This window comes from Oryx dammah, unplaced genomic scaffold (assembly GCF_014754425.2).
Source record: "Oryx dammah isolate SB20612 unplaced genomic scaffold, SCBI_Odam_1.1 HiC_scaffold_2, whole genome shotgun sequence".
Lineage (NCBI taxonomy): Eukaryota > Metazoa > Chordata > Mammalia > Artiodactyla > Bovidae > Oryx > Oryx dammah.
Window position 1 is genome coordinate 13,677,808 of NW_024070186.1, and position 20,131 is coordinate 13,697,938.

General features: G+C 45.7%; 1 protein-coding gene across 1 annotated transcript in view; it reads left to right on the plus strand.

Moving 5' to 3' along the window:
• The window catches only part of LOC120883082 (heat shock transcription factor 2 binding protein), an 85,262-nt gene that overhangs the window by 37,443 nt on the left and 27,688 nt on the right, over window positions 1–20,131 (plus strand). The window contains exon 8 of the mRNA XM_040267011.1: window positions 14,289–14,392. Coding sequence (XP_040122945.1) covers window positions 14,289–14,392 — 104 coding nt within the window. The remainder of the gene's footprint in view (window positions 1–14,288; window positions 14,393–20,131) is intronic.

Genomic DNA, 20,131 nt, shown 5'->3' on the forward strand with positions numbered 1-20,131 from the left:
TGAAAAGTTCACGTTTATTTACATATGAGTTAGAATTTGCTGATTGGGACTCTTTTTCGAGCAAACAGTTAATTTAGCTATAGCTCTAAAAAATAGAAGAAACATTTCCTGGAGAATTAAGGGATACACTCTCTATTTGATACTGTTTTAGAAAAATAATAGAAGCAAAAGGAATCTTCCCACCTCAGTGAGTCCCAGATGCTGTCATGGGTGAACTTTAGACTAGGTGATGGCTGTGGCAGCACCCCATTTCCAGGGGCCAGAACCTGGACTCACTTTCCATTTGTGTGTAACAAGTTACTACACACTGAGTGGTTGAAGCAACACCTCCATGAGGGTCTGTAGGTCAGAGGTTTGAGTGGGTTTGCTTGGTATCCCAACAGGGCCTCACAAGGCCCAAATCAGGGATGGTCCAGCTGGGTCTCTTTCCAGAGGTTCTGGGTGGGAGTCTGCTTCCATGTGCATTCAGGTTGCTGCTGCTGCTGCTGCTAAGTCACGTCAGTCGTGTCCGACTCTGTGCGATCCCATAGCCGGCAGCCCACCAGGCTCTGCCATCCCTGGGATTCTCCAGCAAAAACACTGGAGTGGGTTGCCGTTTCCTTCTCCAATGCATGAAAGTGAAAAGTGAAAGTGAAGTCGCTCTGTCGTATCCGACTCTTTGCGACCCCATGGACTGCAGCCCACCAGGCTCCTCCATCCATGGGATTTTCCAGGCAAGAATACTGGAGTAGGGTGGCATTGCCTTCTCCGATTCAGGTTGCTGGAGGAACCCAGTTCCTTGTGTTCACGGGAGTCTGGTCCCTGTCTCCTTGCTGGCTGTCAGGTGGGGCCACATTTAGCTTCCAGAGGTGATTGAATTCCTTATCACCTGACCCCCCACCCCATCTTCAGATCACAGCAACTCCCTGAATCTTTCTTACACTTTGAAACTTCTTTGATTTCTTCTTCTCCTACCAGCCAGAGAAAACACTCTGCTTTCGATGGGGTCATCGGTTTACATTTGGCATAACTGAATAAACTCCTTTTTGATTAACTCAGAGCCAGCTGATCAGTGACCTCAGTTGTATCTGCTGAGTCTCACTGCCTGGACCAGGTAACTTAACACGTTGTTGTTGTGCTTTAGTTGCTAAGTCATGTCTGACTCTTTTGGAGTCTGCCAGGCTCCTCTGTCCATGGGATTTCCCAGGCAAGATACTGGAGTGGGTTGCCATTTCTTTTTCCAGGGAATCTTCGTGACCCAGGGATTGAACCCACGTCTCCTGTACTGGCAGGCAGGTTCTTTACTGTTGAGATACAGGGAATCCCGGCTTAACATGACCAGGGTGTTACGTGTCAGCCGCAGGGGTTAGGATAGGAAACCTTGATCCATTTTCGGATTCTGCTACTGCACCATTTATTTCGGGTGTTTGCTTTTACTTCTTGGAGCACTTTAATTAATAACTTCTTTAAGACTTTGTCAGATACTTCTCATATCTGTGTCATCTTGGCTTTGGTATGTTTTGATTCTCTTTTTCCACCAAATTGGGACCTTTCCTGTTTCTTTATAGGCTGAGTAATTTTTGGATTGTATCCTGGACATTTGAATATTATGTTTTGAGGTCCTGAGTCTTGCTTAAATCTTATGGGAAATGTTGATGTTTTGTTTCAGCAGGCAGCCAGCCTGGTTGGGGTCAGCTCACAAGTTCTGACCAGCCTTCTCTGTTTATGACTTCCATGTCAGTTCCATTTTTTTGTTGTTGTTGTGGTTTTAGCCACTTTATGTGGCTTGCAGGATCACAGTTTCCTGACCAGGGATTGAACCTGGGCCATGGCAGTGAAAGTGCTGAGCCCTGGCTGCTAGACCACCAAATCCCCACCACTCCCATCAGTCCCACTTTTAAGAAGCCTTGGCAGTGCTGTTGGGTCTGCCCCTAGCGTGTGTCCCTGTCCGAGACCCGGATGATGTGATATTTTAGTTCTCAGAGTCTAGTACTGCTTATGATCAGATCCACACATGCATAGCTGGGGTGAGGCCTGGAGTCTATAGGCGACCTCGTGCGGTCACATTCCTGAGCTCCTAACTCTCCGTGACGTCTTGGTGCTTGTTTGTTCCCAGGGCCCCCTCTTTAGTCCTTCCCCCGGAAGGCTGGTTCTCTGTGTCCTGAGGTGTCACGTTCCTGCACTGTGCCCACACCCTGGGCAAGTGCTGGAGTGCAGAGGATCCCAGTTCCTTTGGGCGGTGAGGACGATTCCCTTCCCACAGAGTCTGCATTACCCGAGGGCTCCCACCGCCTGCCTGGTCGTGCTCCGCCTTATCCCCTTGAGCCTGAGCCCTGGGCTTCTCCTGGCATGCTCCGCGTCGGTCAGGGCCACCTTGGGCTTGGGGGCTGAGTGGTGAACTGCTGGTTTGGTGGTTCTTACCAGTTATGGTCTTCTACACAATCCATCTGCTTCTGTTTCCTTTTCTGGGGCCTAACCTAGCTGCTCCTTGTATTCTGTCCAGAGCTTATAGCTGCATCAGAGACAGCGAGAGGGTGGGTGTGTTGACTCGGTCTTCTCCGGAACAAAGCTCTCTGGTCCATGTAAGTATGTGTATGTACGTGAGCAGTACATGTAGTACAACGTGACATGTAACTTACCTCGTGGTGTATGTATTTTTACAAGTTGTATCTGGATCTTCTTACCCTTGTAAGTATTTTGCATCAAAGAAAGTGTAACATTTGAATTATGTTCTCACTATGGATGGACATGTATGTTATTTTCATGTTTTATTCTACAAATGTAATGTTAAAGTGAAAATCTTTGGCAAACATGTCCTTGCTAACTTGTGTGAGAGCTCTTTGAAGAGTTTTCCCAGAAGTGCAGTGTTTGAGATAAAGGACACGCACATTCAGTTTGATGAAGCACTGCCCCATGGGTCACCAGAGTGCACAGTGGCACACACGCACACACACCGAGCTCTGTCTTCCCACTCCCTCGTCAGTTCTTCATGGTTCTATTCCTGTAAAGAACACTCATGTTATCTCTGTTTCTGTCTTTAGGTTTTACCAGTGAGGGTGTGACTCTCTCCACATTTTCATAGCGTGAGTTTTTTTCCATGAATGCCTGTTGCCCATTTTCTGTTGGGTTGTCTTTTTCTTTATGATTTGTTATCTATCATTCTGTTGTCTCCTACCTCTGTGTCTGTACACGGTCAGCGTTTGCGGGGCCAGCCAAGCCCCTCCTCCAGTTTCTGTGGCGCGGTGTGGGGCCTGGGTCTTTTCTCTCCTCTCTGGATCTGGTGCATGGAGCCCTCTGCCTCTTTGTCCTGATGGGCTCCTGTCCACTGCAGCAGGAGGTGGGAGGACCACCTGCAGAGACATTTGCTCGCTTACTTGACAGGCTTCCGTCTGACTCCTGAGCACAGCGTGAGCAGCTGTCAGCCTCGAGCCCTCTTGGGGTCACTGAAGCAGGTCCCCCGCTTGGCTCTCTCCAGCTGCCTCCTGATATGCACACTGTCACCCACGTCCTGCATCGCTGTTGAAGTCCAGCCCCGAGTGCTCTGAACTAGGACCTCTCGTTCCGCAAGCACTTCCTTTGCTTTGTGACCTCTCCTCGACTTGACTGCATCTTGTCTTTTTCTTGGGGATTTTACTTTCCTTTCCACCTTTGTGATCAAAGGCTGCTCCTTTTCAGCAGCTTGGGTACCTCAGAGCCAGAGATGGGGATTTAAAAAAAAATTATTTAGAGCAAGTTTTTACTTTCACAACAAGACTGAGAGGAATATACAAAACTTCCCCATAAACCTCTGCCCCTGCTTCCCATGCACGGCTCTCCCAATTATCAACATGACTCACAAGAATTTTTTTTTACCAAGGCTGAACCTGCTTTGATGCGTCGTAATTGCCCAGAGATCATAGCGTACGTGCAGCTGTGGTCCATGTGTGGATTTGGGCAGATATGTCATGACCCATGTTCGTTGTTATAACAGCGTGCAGAGGGTCCTGGACTTTGTCCTCGCGCACATTGTCAGCCTATGAGGTGGGCAGCTCCGTCTCGGTCCTCAGACACGTACTGCTGTCGCGTTCAGCTCCTTCCTCCCATTGCCTCCAAACCTTGCCGAGACTCCCGCTCCACACTGCCTCTCTCCTCCAGTCACTCCGTTGGCCGCCCGGCTCACTTGGATCCACTGGTGAGGCGTGTCAGGGTTTCCCTTGCTCTGTCAGCAGCCCCAGGCCCCACCCCACCATCTCCTGAGTGCTGACCTTGGACCAGCTGTCACCTGCTCCCTTCCTGGTTGCCGTGGTGCTGGAGAAGGTTTCCAGATGCACAGTCATGCTGGTTCACCCTCCCCTGGACCTGAGCCCCCTGCAGCCCTCATCTGTCCTTTATTTCTCTGCAGCACAGGTGTGGGGGTCCCAGCAGGTGCTTTCCTGCCTGCTCCCCAGGGAAAACTGGGGGGCGTGGCCTACGCTTACCCACCTCGCTGCCTCACTCTTCACCTGCCTCACCAGCAGTTCTCTCATGTGGCCTTGTGGGATTGGGGGGCTTTCACTAGCTGTCCTTTTGCTTAGTTGCTCTCTGGGACTTTGCTCAGTTAGTTGTCGTCTCTTGCTTTGGCATCTCCAAGTTCTCTCTCCCCAGTGGCTCCTTCTCAGCCTGCGTTCTCCCAGCTGTGCTCTGACCACTGTCCATAGGACCCTGGGGTTTGTATTGGCCAGCTCTGCTAGGACCTGGGTGGCTTTGAATTTTCCACAACATGGCACATCTTCCTGGGATGAAGGGCTGGTTCATGGCACTGTGTTCCTTTTGCTTCTCTTGAGGTCCCCATGGGCCCTGGGGGTCAGTGGCCATATAACAGACTTGACTCTGCCCAGGGGCCCCAGGGCCCCCTCTTTGGTGACCAATGGGACATTGTTGTGACTTGGCCTCCGTGAGTTCTTTCAATGTTATGTCCTCTCAGGCCGTTTAATTTCTCACTAGCTCCAGTTTATCTGCCTTTTTTTTTTTTTGGAAGACCCTTGTTAAACTCTGCAAGTCTAGAAACTTCCATCAACATCTAGTGGTTGGACACCAGTGGGCCCTGGGGCTTCTCAAGGTGCTTGTGCTGATGGCAGGGTGGCAGGGTTGCTGTTGGCTGTATCGTTTAAGCCTCGGCATCTGTACCTCCAAGGGGATGACCTTCTTGCTACACCAACCAGGACTATGTTCTCTGTTGAGAAGTTTTACATCCTCATCAGCCTCTTTGGTGTCTACCATGTGGCCGCTTGATAGGACTGTGGGCAGCCCCAGGCCGGCCCGAGGCCAGGCTCTGTCTGCCGAGGCTGGGGAAGTGAGTTCTGGCAGGTGGTGATAAGCCACTGGGTGGGGGGCAGATCCTGCCCACCTCTTCCTCATGCACCCAGCCCTCAGGGTGTGAGGTGTCTGGAATTTCCCCATCCTCACCAGCATCAGCCCTTACCCTTCCATCTCCAGCCATGGGGCATCAGCCTGGCACACAGAGTGCCCAGCCCAAGTCGAGTCTGGGCTGTTGCGTTCAGGGTTGTGCCCTGACCTTGGGATTGCTGAGGGCCCCCAGGCGTTGTGCTGCCCTGGGTCTGGCACGGTGAACCTTCAGAGACTCCTGGTTGTGTCTTGTTTTCCCACTGGAGTCACGTGACACGGGTGCTGGCATTCTCCTTGACGCTCAGTAAGAGCTGGAAAAACTCATTTTGTGTTTCACATTGGAGATCTGGATTTTAGGAATTAGGGTTACTTCCAGCCTTTTAAACTCTCCCTGGAGTCTTATATACACAACTTTCTTATTACCCAAACTTTATTATGATTTTACCAGTCCTGCTGACACAAGCCACCGGAAGCGTTCTGAGCTCTTGTTCTCTTTGCTTCTTAGGGTCAGTGTGGGAGCCAGACCTGCTGAGAGTGTCCTTGAATGGGTTGGTAAAGTCCCCACTGGGGCGAGGGGGCCACTGGGCGATGCAGGAAGATGGAGAAAGGGAAGTCCTGGGGGGTGAGCTGGAGGGCAGTGGCAGGGAGGGGTTCTCCATAATTCAGCCACTGCTTAGTTCTCCATGAGGTATGCACACCCTCCCCCACCCCGACCACTGGACCTGGGGTTCGGCTCCATGAAGTAGGTTTACTCTCTAGCAGCACTGGTCACTGACACAGCGTGCTTCACCATGCAGGGACCCCTGAGCCTACAGTCTGTGAGGTCAAGAAGGGCAGCAGCTCTGCAGAGTGGGCTTTAGAGAAATTCCTCTGGGGGTGGGGCACTTCCTCCCCCTGCTTGCAGTTACTGTTGGTTTGTACCCCCAGCTGTGGGCTGCCCAGTTGTTACCAACAGTTTAGTGAGGGAAAAGCCCCGCTTGGGATGTCTGTCAGGTCCTGTGATGCAGAACCAGCTTGTGAGCAGGAAGACCCATCCATGCCCGCTGTATGACCAGAACGGTCCTACTGCATGTCGAGTAGGGGCAGCTCCAAGTGGCTGTGCCAGCCCCGCAGATCGGAGCCTCAGCCAGTTGAGGACTCACCATCAGGACTGACGGGCTGACTTTGCCTGTAGACGCCCAGCCTCCAAATGGGAAAGGACTGACCTGGGATAATCAGAATGCAGACTGTACTTCCTGGAAGGTGATTCTGGAGGCTTTTCCATAAAATGTCTTAAAATAGTAGAGATATTTTAGAACTGAGTTTAGGGCACTGAGCTTAGAGAGGGAGCTCTGAGCACATGCACCAGGGTGTGTTCAGTGCTTTGTCGTCATCTTCCGTTCACTGCAAGCTTCTGGACAGCACAGGCTGTGTCCTCAAGGCCTGGTACATAGAGGTGCTGAGTGAATGTTGCTGAATGAGCAAATGAGAAGCAAATACTCACTTTCTGGGTTATGGTCATACTTGTTTATTGTTAGAAGTTATACAGTGTGTTACTGTGCATTCGGGTGGCCTGAAACCTCTTCACTTCGGAGTGGCTTGATGCCAACTGAAAAGAAATCTTCAAACATGATCAGGTTTCTAAATGGTTTTCTAGTCAAAACTTTAGTGATATGGGATGGTGGAAAAGTTATCATTAAGGACATTATAAATAATTTATCATGATGTTGGTTAATAGTTAAATGTTTTGAAGAGGAAGGTACGTTTTAAAGACAAAACTTAAATATATTCAAACTCCTTAATCTGGAGTCATCAGCATTTCCAGATATTAACAAACGTTAACCAACTTCTGAAAAGTTTATCTCCAACATTTCGGGTCTGGAACTAATGTATATTATTTTCTAGGCAGCAGAGCTTTCAGCCACAAAATGTTTACTGTCTGTTGAGTACTACATTAGAGCCTGGTAACCAATGCTGGATATAACCTCAGTTCTTTTGAAAGGCATTTTTAGGGTTTTAGCCTATCAAGTTTGATCATTCTGTGTATATTAAAGAAACAAGCAGGGCTTCCCTAGTGGCTCAGTGGTAAAGAATTTGCTTGCCAGTTTAGAAGACTTGGGTTTGATCCCTGATCAGGGAAGATCCTGCATGCCCCAAAGCAACTAAGCCCATGCACCACAGCTGAGCCCGTGAGCACCCAGGAGCCACCACCACTGAGCCCGTGAGCTTCAGTTATTGAAGCCTGTATTGCCCTAGAGCCTGTGCTCTGCAACAGGAGAAGCCGCCACACTGAGAAGCCTGCACAGCACAGCTAGAGAATAGCCTCCAGTCACTGTAACTAGAGAAGAGTCCATGCAGTAATGAAGACCCATCAGAGCCAAAAATAAATAAATAAACACTTACTAAAAAAGAAACAAGCCTGTATTTGGCTTTCTCAGTAAGAAAAAGGTAAATAACAGTGCACTTTGGGGTAGAGGAGGTGGTCAGTCCCTCACAGAGGACGTGCTGAACTTCATGAGTGTGGAGCAAATCCTTGACCTCAGCCTCAGAGTGAATCATAACCATGATGAGATGCCATTTCATTCCATCTCAGTGAAGGCAGTCTGAGTCTAGCAGTTCTGAGCTTTGGGGAAGACATGAGTCCTGTCTGCTCTGCGGGTGGGAGGGAGATGAAACGGTGGGGCTGAATCTGTTAGCTGTATGTGCATGTGCCCGGGACGGATAATCCACTTATGCATACCTACTCCAGCGAACGTGTGGTCCATAAACCCCATGACAGGTGTGTAGAAACGTAACAGCACACGGTAGCAAAGTAATGAAACCTCTGTCAGCTAGAGAATAGATAAACAGATTGTGACAGTATGCGGGGACACAGCCGTGAAAATTTGTTTGAGACTTACAGACCAACCCAGCCAAACTTCTCATGGTGGTGGGGACCATCAAAGCAGTCGGCTGCTGCTGGTGCAGATGCAGAGAGCAGGATTGGTGGGGTCCACACATATGTTGTCAAGGTCTGTGGAGATTCACACCTCGCTCCCACATCTGGTGAGGATAGTGGTCCCACCTCTCTGAAGTCCAAGTTCAGATGGAGTTCACTAAGGGGATTTGCTTTTTTAACCAGGGAGGTGGGTGTCGTTCTTTTTGTGTGGCTTTTTTGTTACATAGTTCAATTCAGTTCAGTCGCTCAGTCATGTCTGACTCTTTGCTACCCCATGAACTGCAGCACACCAGGCTTCTCTGTCCATCACCAACTCCCGGAGTCCACCCAAACCCATTTCCATTGAGTCGGTGATGCCATCCAACCATCTCATCCTCTGTCATCCCCTTTTCCTCCTGCCCTCAGTCTTTCCCAGCATCAGGGTCTTTTCAAATGAGTCAGCTCTTTGCATCAGGTGGCCAAAGGATTGGAGTTTCAGCTTTGAAATCAGTCCCACCAATGAACACCTAGGACTGATCTCCTTTACGATGGACTGGTTGGATCTCCTTGCAGTCCAGGGGACTCTCAAGAGTCTTCTCTAACACCACAGTTCAAAAGCATCAATTCTTCAGCGTTCAGCCTTCTTTATTGTCCAACTCTCTCATGCATACATGACCACTGGAAAAAGCATAGCCTTGACTAGACAGACTTTTGTTGGCAAAGTAACGTCTCTGCTTTTTAATATGCTGTATAGGTTGGTCATAACTTTCCTTCCAAGGAGTAAGCATCTTTTAATTTCATTGCCACAGTCACCATCTGCAGTGATGTTGGAGCCCAGAAAAATAAAGTCTACCACTGTTTCCCCATCTGTTTGCCATGAAGTGATGGGACCGGATGCCATGATCTTAGTTTTCTGAATGTTGAGCTTTAAGCCAAATTTCTCACTCTCCTTTTTCACTTTCATCAAGAGGCTCTTTAGTTTTTCTTCACTTTCTGCCATAAGGGTGGTATCATCTGCATATCTGAGGTATTGATATTTCTCCCAGCAATCTTGATTCCAGCTTGTGCTTCCTCCAGCCCAGCGTTTCTCATGATGTACTCTGCAGGTACTTGAGTAAAAATACCTAAAGGAAATCAACACTGAATATTCACTGGAAGGACTGACGCTGAAACTGAAGCTCCAATACTTTGGCTGCCTGGTGGGAGGAGCTGACTCATTGGAAAAGACCCTGATGCTGAGAAAGATTGAGGGCAGGAGGAGAAGGGGGCGACAGAGGAAGAAGTGGTTGGATGGCATCATCGACTCAAAGGACATGAGTTTGAGCAAACTCTGGGAGATGGTGAAGGACAGGGAAGCCCAGCGTGCTGCCGACTATGGGGTCACAGAGTCAGACGTGACTGAGCTACTGAACAACAAAATTTGTAGGCTCAGCCTGACTGAAGTGGGGCACCAAGTCAAACCAGTCACTTAATCAGTCACTATGTTTCTCTTTAAAAACTGATCGGCCTCCAACTATGAGTTTCTGTCTGTCATTCAGTCTGAAGTGTCTGATTGTACTGCTCTGCCAGTTACTTCTTTCTCACATAACATATGCAGCCTTTTCTAAGAAGTTTATTGCTCTTTGATCCTTAGAATTATTTGATGGTGCTAATTTGGCTACTTTAGATTTTCGTCAGTTTTGGATGACTGATGTGTCATGCCTTCTGGTTTGTTTTTATGGCTGGTTTGTTTGGAAATCCTGGGTGTGTGTGTTCTTTGTTGCTTCCAGGTTACAGGTTACCATTTCTTTTACAATGAAGCATAAGGTAGTTCAGTTGCATCACCTTGACTTCTGGTGACTCAGCCTTGGACGGCAGACCGTCTGGAGGGCTCGTGGGCCTCTTCCTGGGACAGCCTGTGAAGCTCACTGGTGCAGGCCTGCTGCTTCAGATGGAGAGAGGGCCTTTTCACTGGAGAAGAGTTACTTTTGTAGCATGCAGGTTTACTCATCCTTTATCTTAGCTTTACTTTCAGTCCTTAACTATCAATGGAGGATGTGTCTCAATCTCGAGACTTTGGAGACAAGGAAATTTGTAACCTATCTTCTGCTTAGGTTCATGGGAGAAAACAGAATTTGCCTACTTTTTTTTGTCATTAGAAGAAAAATGACTCCCAGTATTGCAGTACTTTGGGAAACTACATTTCCTTTTAATACTGAAGTACCAGAAGAGTGAGATCATGGCATCCAGTCGCATCTCTTCATGACAAATAGATGGGGAAACAGTGGAAACAATGACAGACTTTATTTTCTGGGGCTCCAAAATCACTGTGGATAGTGACTGCAGCCATGAAATTAAAAGACACTTGTTCCTTGGAAGAAAAGCTATGATAAACCTAGACAGTGTATTAAAAAGCAGAGACATCACTTTACTAATAAAAGTCTGTATAGTCAAAGCTATGGTTTTTCCAGTAGTCATGTATGGATGCGAGAGTTGGACCATAAAGAACGCTGAGCACTGGAGAACTGATGCTTTTGGACTGTGGTGTTGGAAAAGACTCTTGAGAGTCCCTTGGACTGCAAGGAGATCAAACTGGTCAATCTTAAAGGAAATAAACCTTGAATATTCATTGGAAGAACTGAAACTGAAGCTCCAATACTTTGGCCACCTGATGTGAAGAGCTGACTCATTGGAAAAGACTGATGCTGGGAAAGACTGAGGGCAGGAGGAGAAGGGGGTGACAGAGGACGAGATGGTTAGATGATACCATCAACTCAGTGGACGTGAGTTTGAGCAAATTCCAGGAGATAGTGAAGGACAGGGAGGCCTGGTGTCCATGAGGTTGCAAAGAGTCAGACATGACTGAGTGACTGAACACCACCAACCAGAGGAGTAAATTGAAGGGAAAGTCTCTTTTGACCTGATGGTTGGAAATTTGGTACATTATTTACAGTACTTTTGATTGGAGTAGAAAGGTTGGAACAGAAAGCATTTACATGAGAACCAGTGAGTGGTTCAGGGTCTGTTGTTTACTAAGTGGTACTGTGACCTGGGAGCGCTCTCTGGTCTGCAGTGAGGTGGCCTGACAGTAGCAGGAGGTCAAGTGGTGCTGTGGCGGTTATGTTTGCTCCATTCTAGCTTCTTTGGGATGGAACTGATGATGACCAAGTGTGAAATTTTAGAGATAGTTGTCAGTTTGTGTTTTTGTCACTTTAAAGTTAAACGCAGTCAGTGGAAGAATTTCAACTAGACGTATTATCTGGGGTTTGCCCCATACTTTAGTCACCACCTAGATATTAACTTAGCCTTTTAAAATCTAGAGAAGAAAGACTGGCTTGTTTTCTTTTTAGGCTCTAAAGCAGGGCTTGGCAAGCTTTGCCCAAAGGGCCAGATAGAAAAGTTTTAGGCCCTGTGGGCCATGGAATTGCCATTGCAGTGACTCAGCCTGCTGCTCTAGCCAGGAAGCAATGTAGGAAACACACTGGAGTCTGAGGAGTTCCAGCCGTCTGTGCTGGTGACCTGAACGTTTCTCTTCTTGAGATTCTGGATTAGAGAGCTCAGAAAATTCTAAATACTGTGTTGAATCAATCTTCCTCACGAGTACATTATTTGAACATCCCTTAATAACTCATTAAATGAGTTACCAGTGTATAGATTTTGGATATGTGTAAAAGTTGTCAGGAAAACCTGCAAAGATTTGTAATTTTGGCTCATTGCGTGGCCTGTGAGGTGGCAGAAGATGGTAATTTCAGAACTGGGCGTTGCTATTCTGAAGGAGGAGAGGACAGACTGTCTTGCATGCTGCCCTGCTGAGGAACTTGCATCGCGTGGAGCTTGTTCAGTTTCCATATGGAACTTTCCGAGTGCTTGTCATGTCCCAGGAACCGTACCAGCCCGTGTATCTGTAAAGACCCATCAGCCATGAAGCTTGCTTTCGACAAGCCAAGTTGAGTGGGGAAGCCAGCTATTTTAACAGGGAACTGTAATACACATTTCCATGGCATGCATGTATGCATATGCCATAATTTATGTAATTAATCCCTTCTTAATGGGCCGATCGCAATCCCTGATTCTCCTTTTGCCTCAGGCTCCATTAGGTCTTGGCACAGTACTGTCACTGATCTCATCTTGATTTAAAATTTTGATATATTGCTTATTGTGGAATTTTTGCAATAGTTTTGACTTTTAAAAGTTACATTACAATATATTTTTAAAACTTTGATTAGTAAGCTTTTTTGGCACCCCATAAATTTGCATCCAAAACACATGCCTCGCTCTCTTCGCCCGCTGGCCTGTGGGTTAAATGTTCAGTTGTACACACTCCAGACACTTCGGGAGGCAGGCTCTGGGCTCTGATTCCTTTTTTTGAAGAGAACTGATGTTTGTCCTAACTACCTAGTTAACTCCACCTGACTTCTCAACTCCGGCTCCCCAAAGGCAGTCAGCAGCTAGATCTGTGCCTCCATCTGTGGTTTTCTTCTTATTCTCCACCGGGCTCCTTACTGTCTGCCTTGTGCAGTGGGCGGTTCAGATCTGGCTGCAGCCTGGGCAGAAACTGCACTTGAGCCTTAGTGCTCCCTTTGTCCTGGAACCTGCCCTTCTGGGCTTCCTCTTTCCCAGCTTTGTTCTGTTTGCTGTCATTTCTTTAGCTTTCTTTTCTGTTTAGTATTTTTCCTTTCCCAGGTGTCAGTTACCCTTGAGTTTTACAGTTTGATTATTAAAGTTTTCTTTCTTCTATGTTTTGCTTGGTTCTCTTTTGAGCTGCCTTTGTTGTTTATAATCCCCAGTAACTCCTTGATCTCGTTTTAAATTTCTTTTTGAATTATTTAAACCTATTAAACACAGCTATTTTCTGTTTGGCAATTGATACTTGTAGTATCTGAGAATTTTTTTTTTTTTTAATTCTGGCTGTCATTGGTTCTTTGTACTGTTACTTTAAGGGCTTATTGTTCACGTGTTTTGTGACTTTTATTAGGAACTTACAGTTGTTACACTGTGTTTGTGGGAATTCTTTGGCGACCCAGTCGAGGGCCCTTTGCTTTAAGAGGCTGGAACAGCTCCTGTCCCAGGTCTACTTTCTTATCAACCTGTGGATTTTCAGGCCACACAGAAAGTGTGCATTCAAGCCAAACTTGGCAGTTCACATTCTTCTGGCTTCACGAAGGGGCCTGTGCTCTGAAGCCCTGTCTCAAGTTGGTCAGAGGCTCTTCTTTCTGTCCCTCTGCACAAAGGCGCTGACACTGACAGTCCAGGTCTCTAGAATCAGCCGTCTTTAGGCCTCACCTTCCTGAATTTGAGCTCTCACTCAGTTCCTGGTAAGAGATGGTCTCCTGTCATTTCTTGCAAGCCCATTCATTTTCAAGAGTTTGCAAAATATTTGTATAGCCTTTTCTGTTACTTTGCAATGTGAAGTTTGGGGTTCTCTCTATTCTGCAATATTGTCAGAAGTCAACCCTATAGCTTTTCAGTTTTTATTTGACTCTATTACTAGCTGTGGTCCGTTCCCAAGACCGCTTGTAAAACCCTATCTAACTCCAGGTCAGTAGGATTATCGGTTGTTAGCGATGGTTGGATTGTGGCTTTCTTCATCCTTATATGGTAGATTAAACAGTGTTGAATGGCCTGACCTGGCCACCCAGACTTCATGGGTAACATTCATTGAAACGTAGGATTAAATTTTAAACAGTGAATTGAACCTTTAGAGTACAGTATACTTATGAATTGAGGGTTGCTTGTATGTAAATGCAGTATTGGTAATAAAAGGTTAATAAAAGGTAAATAAGGCTTTGAGGTTTCCTGTGCCCTCATTTGTGTCTCTTAATTATGTAAGTTCATAAAAGGTGGGATTACATGGCATTATTGTTCCCCCCTTTCATGAAGCCTCACAGAGACAAGTATTATTTCGCATACCTTCTACTTACTGTGCCTGTCTTCCAGATTGAAGAATTGGATATCTCAAGTGTAAGGGCTCCCCTAAATGTGTTAGGGTCCTGTGAACCAGGAGATACATTTAGGGTGAAACTGTGGTGGGGGGGCCAGCATTTCAACACCATTCTCTTTTACGTTTCAGGTTAATGCTGATGTCCCTGTACAACGTGAGCATCAATCTGAAAGGCTTGAAGTACATTAGTGAGAGCCCAGGATTCATCCCTTTGCTGTGGTGGCTTCTGAGTGGTAAGGAGGGGGTCTACCTGTAGGTTCCTCGTGCAGCTGTTCCTCTGTGGCTGGAGGGAGTGGTAAAGTATTAGACGTGGGAGTGGATTATCCCAAGATGTTACCAGTTTTTTAAGAAACAGATTTTAGATTACAGAAAACTCCCTGGTGTGCTCAGTTATTTCTAGTTCTGTTTCTGAAGTATTGCTTTCAATTTAGTTGTGATTCTGTGACACAGAGAAAAATTACCTAATAAAACAAGCTAGTAAGTGGCAGTAACCTGTTCCTTTCTTTGTGAAGGATACAGCACCGTGTGTGTTGTCTGTGGCTCTGAACAGCAGGTATAGAGAAATCCCATCATGAAGCAGTGGTGAGGGGGGAAGTCTGAGAGACTGCAGCGCTGGAGGTCCATGTACACACACACACACACACACACACACCCTTATATATACACGTATGTATATACACATGCACATCAATATATATATACGTGTATATATACACACATAAAAACATTATATATACACACATACATATCAATATGTGTGTATATATAATGTTTTTTATTTTCTTCGGAATAAAAAATTTATTTACTCTTTCTCTTCTTCTCCCTTACCTCCAATTGAACCTAAAATTTTGCCCCCATCTGTTCAGCATAATTTTTAATATAGTTTTAGTAGAAACATATTTCATTCAAGTGTTCAAAATAGTTAACTTCCCTTTATTTTGTAATTCAGATCAGTCTCTATTTTTGAGCTTCAGTTGGTAGTAAATGCTTATTTCTTGGTAACACTTTTTGAGGTACAATTGACATGCAATAAACTATACCCGTTTAAGGCAAACAGTTGGTAAGTTTTGACGTAAGTTATACATGGTGAAAGCATCATCACAATCAAGATAACGAGCGTTGCTGTCACTCCTGAAAGGTACCCTTGCCCCTTGGAGCTCTCTTTCTCACCCCTGTGTTCCTCTTCCTAGAAAATCACTCACTTTTTCTCTGTGTTACAGGTTAGTTTTAATTTCTCCAGGTTTATGTAAATGGAACCATGCATTTTGCATTCTTTTTTGCCTTTTTTTCACGCAGCCTAATTATTTTGAGAAATCCATCTATGTTTTGTGTATTAGTAGTTGATTCCTTTTTATTGCTAAATAGTAAGTATCCTGTTATGTGGATAAAGTGCAGTTGCTTTATTTATTCAGCTGTGGGTTGTCCCCAGGTTGGGCTTATTATGAGCAAAGCTGTCGTGAGCACCTTGCATGTCTCTGTGTGGACATTGGCTTCCATTTCTCCCGGGCACATACCTAGGAGGACAGTGTCTGGCCTGTGTAGTAGGTGCACGCCCGTTTTGATGAAGTCGCCCAGCTGTCACTGCGCAGCGGCGGCGCTGTTCTGCACACGCTCCCCCCGTCCCTCACCTGCCCCAGCAGAGGGCTAGCGCTGGCTGTGCATCTTTGTCAGTGCTCTCTGTGCTCATTCTGCTTAACTGTAGATGTTCTGGGGGTGGGGAAGTGGTGGGTGACAGACCTCACTCAGTCTCAGTTGAGTCGCTCAGTCGTGTCCGACTCTTTGCCACCCCATGGACTGCAGCACGCCAGGCTTCCCTGTCCATCACCAACTCCCAGAGCTTGCTCAACTCATGTCCATCGAGTTGGTGATGCTATCTAACCATCATCCTCTGTTGTCCCCTTCTCCTCCTGCCTTCAGTCTTCCCCAGCATCAGGGTCTTTTCCAAGGAGTCAGTTCTTCACATCAGGTGGCCAAAATATTGGAGTTTCAGCTTCAGCATCAGTCCTTCCAATGAATATTCAGGACTGATTTTCTTTAGGATGGACTGGTTTGATCTCCTTGAAGTCCAAGGGACTCTCAAGAGTCTTCTCCAACACCACAGTTCAAAAGCATCAATTCTTCAGCACTCAGCCTTCTTTATGGTTCACCTCTCACATCCATATGTGACTACTGAAAAAAACCATAGCTTTGACTATACAGACCTTTGTCGGCAAAGTAATGTCTCTGTTTTTTAATATGCTGGCTAGGTTGGTCATAGCTCTTCTTCCAAGGAGCAGGCATCTTTTAATTTCATGACTGTAGATCACTACATTTATGTTATTACTAATTTGTATTTAGTTATTACTAATTTGCATTTATGTTATGACTAATGATGTTGAGCATCTCTTCCTGTGTTTATTTGCCCATCCTGATATCTTCTCTGATTAAATGTCTATTAACACTTTTTGCCCATTAAAAGAAAATCAGGTTGTTTCAATTGAACACTGAGATTCTTTGCGTATTCTGCATACAAATCCTTTGTCACATATCTAGTTTGCAAATAATTTCTCCCAGTCTGTTGCTTGCCTTTTCATGCTCTTAATAGCATCTTTAAAGAACAGAAGTTATTAATTTTGGTGATGTTTAATTTATTGTTCTTTTTCTTCTATGAATCATGCTCTTGGTATAGAAATTTTTGCCTAACTGAAGATCACATGGATTTTTAAAACATTTTCTTCTATCTTTTTGCATTTCTCCATTTCACATTTAGGTCTGTGATAAATTTGAATTAATATGTATTGAGAGCTAGGACTCCAAGTTGTGTGTGTTCTATTTTGCATGAAGCCACCACCTAGCTGATCCATCTTCATTTGTCTGGAAGATTTTCCCTGCTCAGCAGGGCTGTGTTTGGACCTTTGCTGAAAATCTGATGACCTTCTATGAGAGGGTGTAGTTTGGGGCTCTATTATTCTGTTTTGTGGACCCATTTTTGTATCATGATGCCAATACCATCCTTTAGAAGAAATCTCTTAAGTCAGGTAATGTAAATCCTCCAACTTTCTTCTTATTTCTCAAAGTTGTCTTGACTGTTTCTAAAGTCCTTTGCATTTCCATACGAGTTTGAGGATCAGCTTGTCACTTTCTAAAAAAAAAAAAAAACTTGTTGGTATTTTTGTTAGGATTGTGTTGAATTGACAGTTCATCCTGGGGAGACTTGACATTTTAGCAATACCGAGTCTTGCAATCAGTGAAATAGTATATACACATCCATCTATTTAGATATCTCTGGGAGAGTAGAGGATCTGACCATTTTTCTGGCTGTATGTGCCATGAGCACCATGAGGACAGAAGGAAGGGTGGGCTTGTTGACACTCATGTGGAACGGGTCATGCTTCCCTCTAGGGAGAGCTCTGGCAGGGCTACTCCCCCTGTGAAGGATGTGGCTTCCCTGAGCGTGCAGCCCATGGTGTGTGGCTGGCCCTGCGGAGCTGAGTCTCCCTGGACCATGCTGACCCCCTGGATGTGGCTGTTGCTGTGGAGGAGCACTGTTCTTGGTCTTGGACATCGGTGTCTGTGTCTCCTACCAGCGTCTGGTAGACTGCAGTGTGCCGGTTCGTAAACTTGCCAGTCAGGTGAAGCCCCACACCTTCCAGAGCTGGAAGGAGGTGGCTGGGGGAGGGGGCCATGTTTATAGTGCAGGATGACTCATGCCCATGATGACTAGAAACCTCACCAAACAGCTTTTTTTCTCTTGAGAACATGAACCAAGGAACCCATAGACTCAGAGGTTGGCCTTGGACTTGGAGGGGAAGGGGTGTCACTGTTGAGGCTGGTTGGTGTGGGCCACATGCAGGCAGAGGGTCCCAGCTGGAGGTGGGGTGGGAAAAGGGAGAGGATAATTAGATAAGTTCCTTGTGCCCTTTGAGTGCCAGTCACTGCTTAAGTGCTTTATGTGTGTTCACAGATCTAGTTCTCTTATTAGGTAAATATGATCAATTATGTTTTGTATATAGGGAAAGTGAAGCATGCAGGGGTGAAGTGACTTCCTCAAGGTCATACCTGGGTGGGAGTCTGGGTAGCTGAGCTCCAGGCCCTGTCTCTCAGCCACTCTGCTGACCTCTTGCCCTGCAGGAAGTGCCTCTAAGATGGACACTTAGTTCCGAGTGACCTGTCACCTTCTGTTGTCTGCAGATCTGGCATGGCTCGGCCGTAGAGATGATGTCCCAAAACCACAAACCCTCTCTATTTAAGTTCGCTTGCAGCCAGTGATCTTCCAGCACCTCCTGCCAGTTGTTCTATAAAAAGAAGGTCTTTTCTACCTGTGGTGCTCCAGAAATGTTCCAGGGCCAAATGAAGGTCCTTCTGAGTTTTGTTTTCATTTAGGCTACTCTAAGAGGTAGCAATATTGCATAGGAATCTGGAATGTCAGGTCCATGAATCAAGGCAAATTGGAAGTGGTCAAACGAGATGGCAAGAGTGAACGTCGACATTCTAGGAATCAGCGAACTAAAATGGACTGGAATGGGTGAATTTAACTCAGATGACCATTATATCTACTACTGCGGGCAGGAATCCCTCAGAAGAAATGGAGTAGCCATCATGGTCCACAAAAGAGTCTGAAATGCAGGACTTGGATGCAGTCTCTCTGTTCGTTTCCAAGGCAAACCATTCAATATCACAGTAATCCAAGTCTATGCCCCAACCAGTAAGGCTGAAGAAGCTGAAGTTGAGCGGTTCTATGAAGACCTACAAGACCTTTTAGAACTAACACCCCAAAAAGATGTCCTTTTCATTCTAGGGGACTGGAACGCAAAAGTAGGAAGTCAAGAAACACCTGGAGTAACAGGCAAATTTGACCTTGGAATGCAGAATGAAGCAGGGCAAAGACTAATAGAGTTTTGGCAAGAGAATGCACTGGTCATAGCAAACACTCTCTTCCAACAACACAAGAGAAGACTCTACACATGGACATCACTAGATGGTCAACACCAAAATCAGATTGATTATATTCTCTGCAGCCAAAGATGGAGAAGCTCTATACAATCAGCAAAAACAAGACCGGGAGCTGACTGTGGCTCAGATCATGAACTCCTATTACCAAATTAAGACTTAAATTGAAGAAAGTAGGGAAAACCGCTAGACCATTTAGGTATGACCTAAATCAAATCCCTTATGATTATACAGTGGAAGTGAGAAATAGATTTAAGGGCCTAGATCTAATAGACAGAGTGCCTGATGAACTATGGAATGAGGTTCATGACATTGTTCAGGAGATAGGGATTAAGACCATCCCCATGGAAAAGAAATGCAAAAAAGCAAAATGGCTGTCTGGGGAGGCCTTACAAATAGCTATGAAAAGAAGAGAAGCAAAAAACAAAGGAGAAAAGAAAAGATATAAGCATCTGAATGCAGAGTTCCAGAGAATAGCAAGAAGAGATAAGAAAGCCTTCTACAGCGATCAATGCAAAGAAATAGAGGAAAACAACAGAATAGAAAATACTAGAGATCTCTTCAAGAAAATTAGAGATACCAAGGGAACATTTCATGCAAAGATGGGCTCAATAAAGGACAAAAATGGTATGGACCTAACAGAAGCAGAAGATATTAAGAAGAGGTGGCAAGAATACACGGAAGAACTGTACAAAAAAGATCTTCACAACCAAGATAATCACGATGGTGTGATCAATCATCTAGAGCCAGACATCCTGGAATGTGAAGTCAAGTGGGCCTTAGAAAGCATCACTACGAACAAAGCTAGTGGAGGTGATGGAATTCCAGTTGAGTTATTTCAGATCCTGAAAGATGATGCTGTGAAAGTGCTACACTCAATATGCCAGCAAATTTGGAAAACTCAGCAGTGGCCACAGGACTGGAAATGGTCAGTTTTCATTCCAATCCCAAAGAAAGGCAATGCCAAAGAATGCTCAAACTACCACACAATTGCACTCATGCACACATGCTAGTAAAGTAATGCTCAAAATTCTCCAATCCAG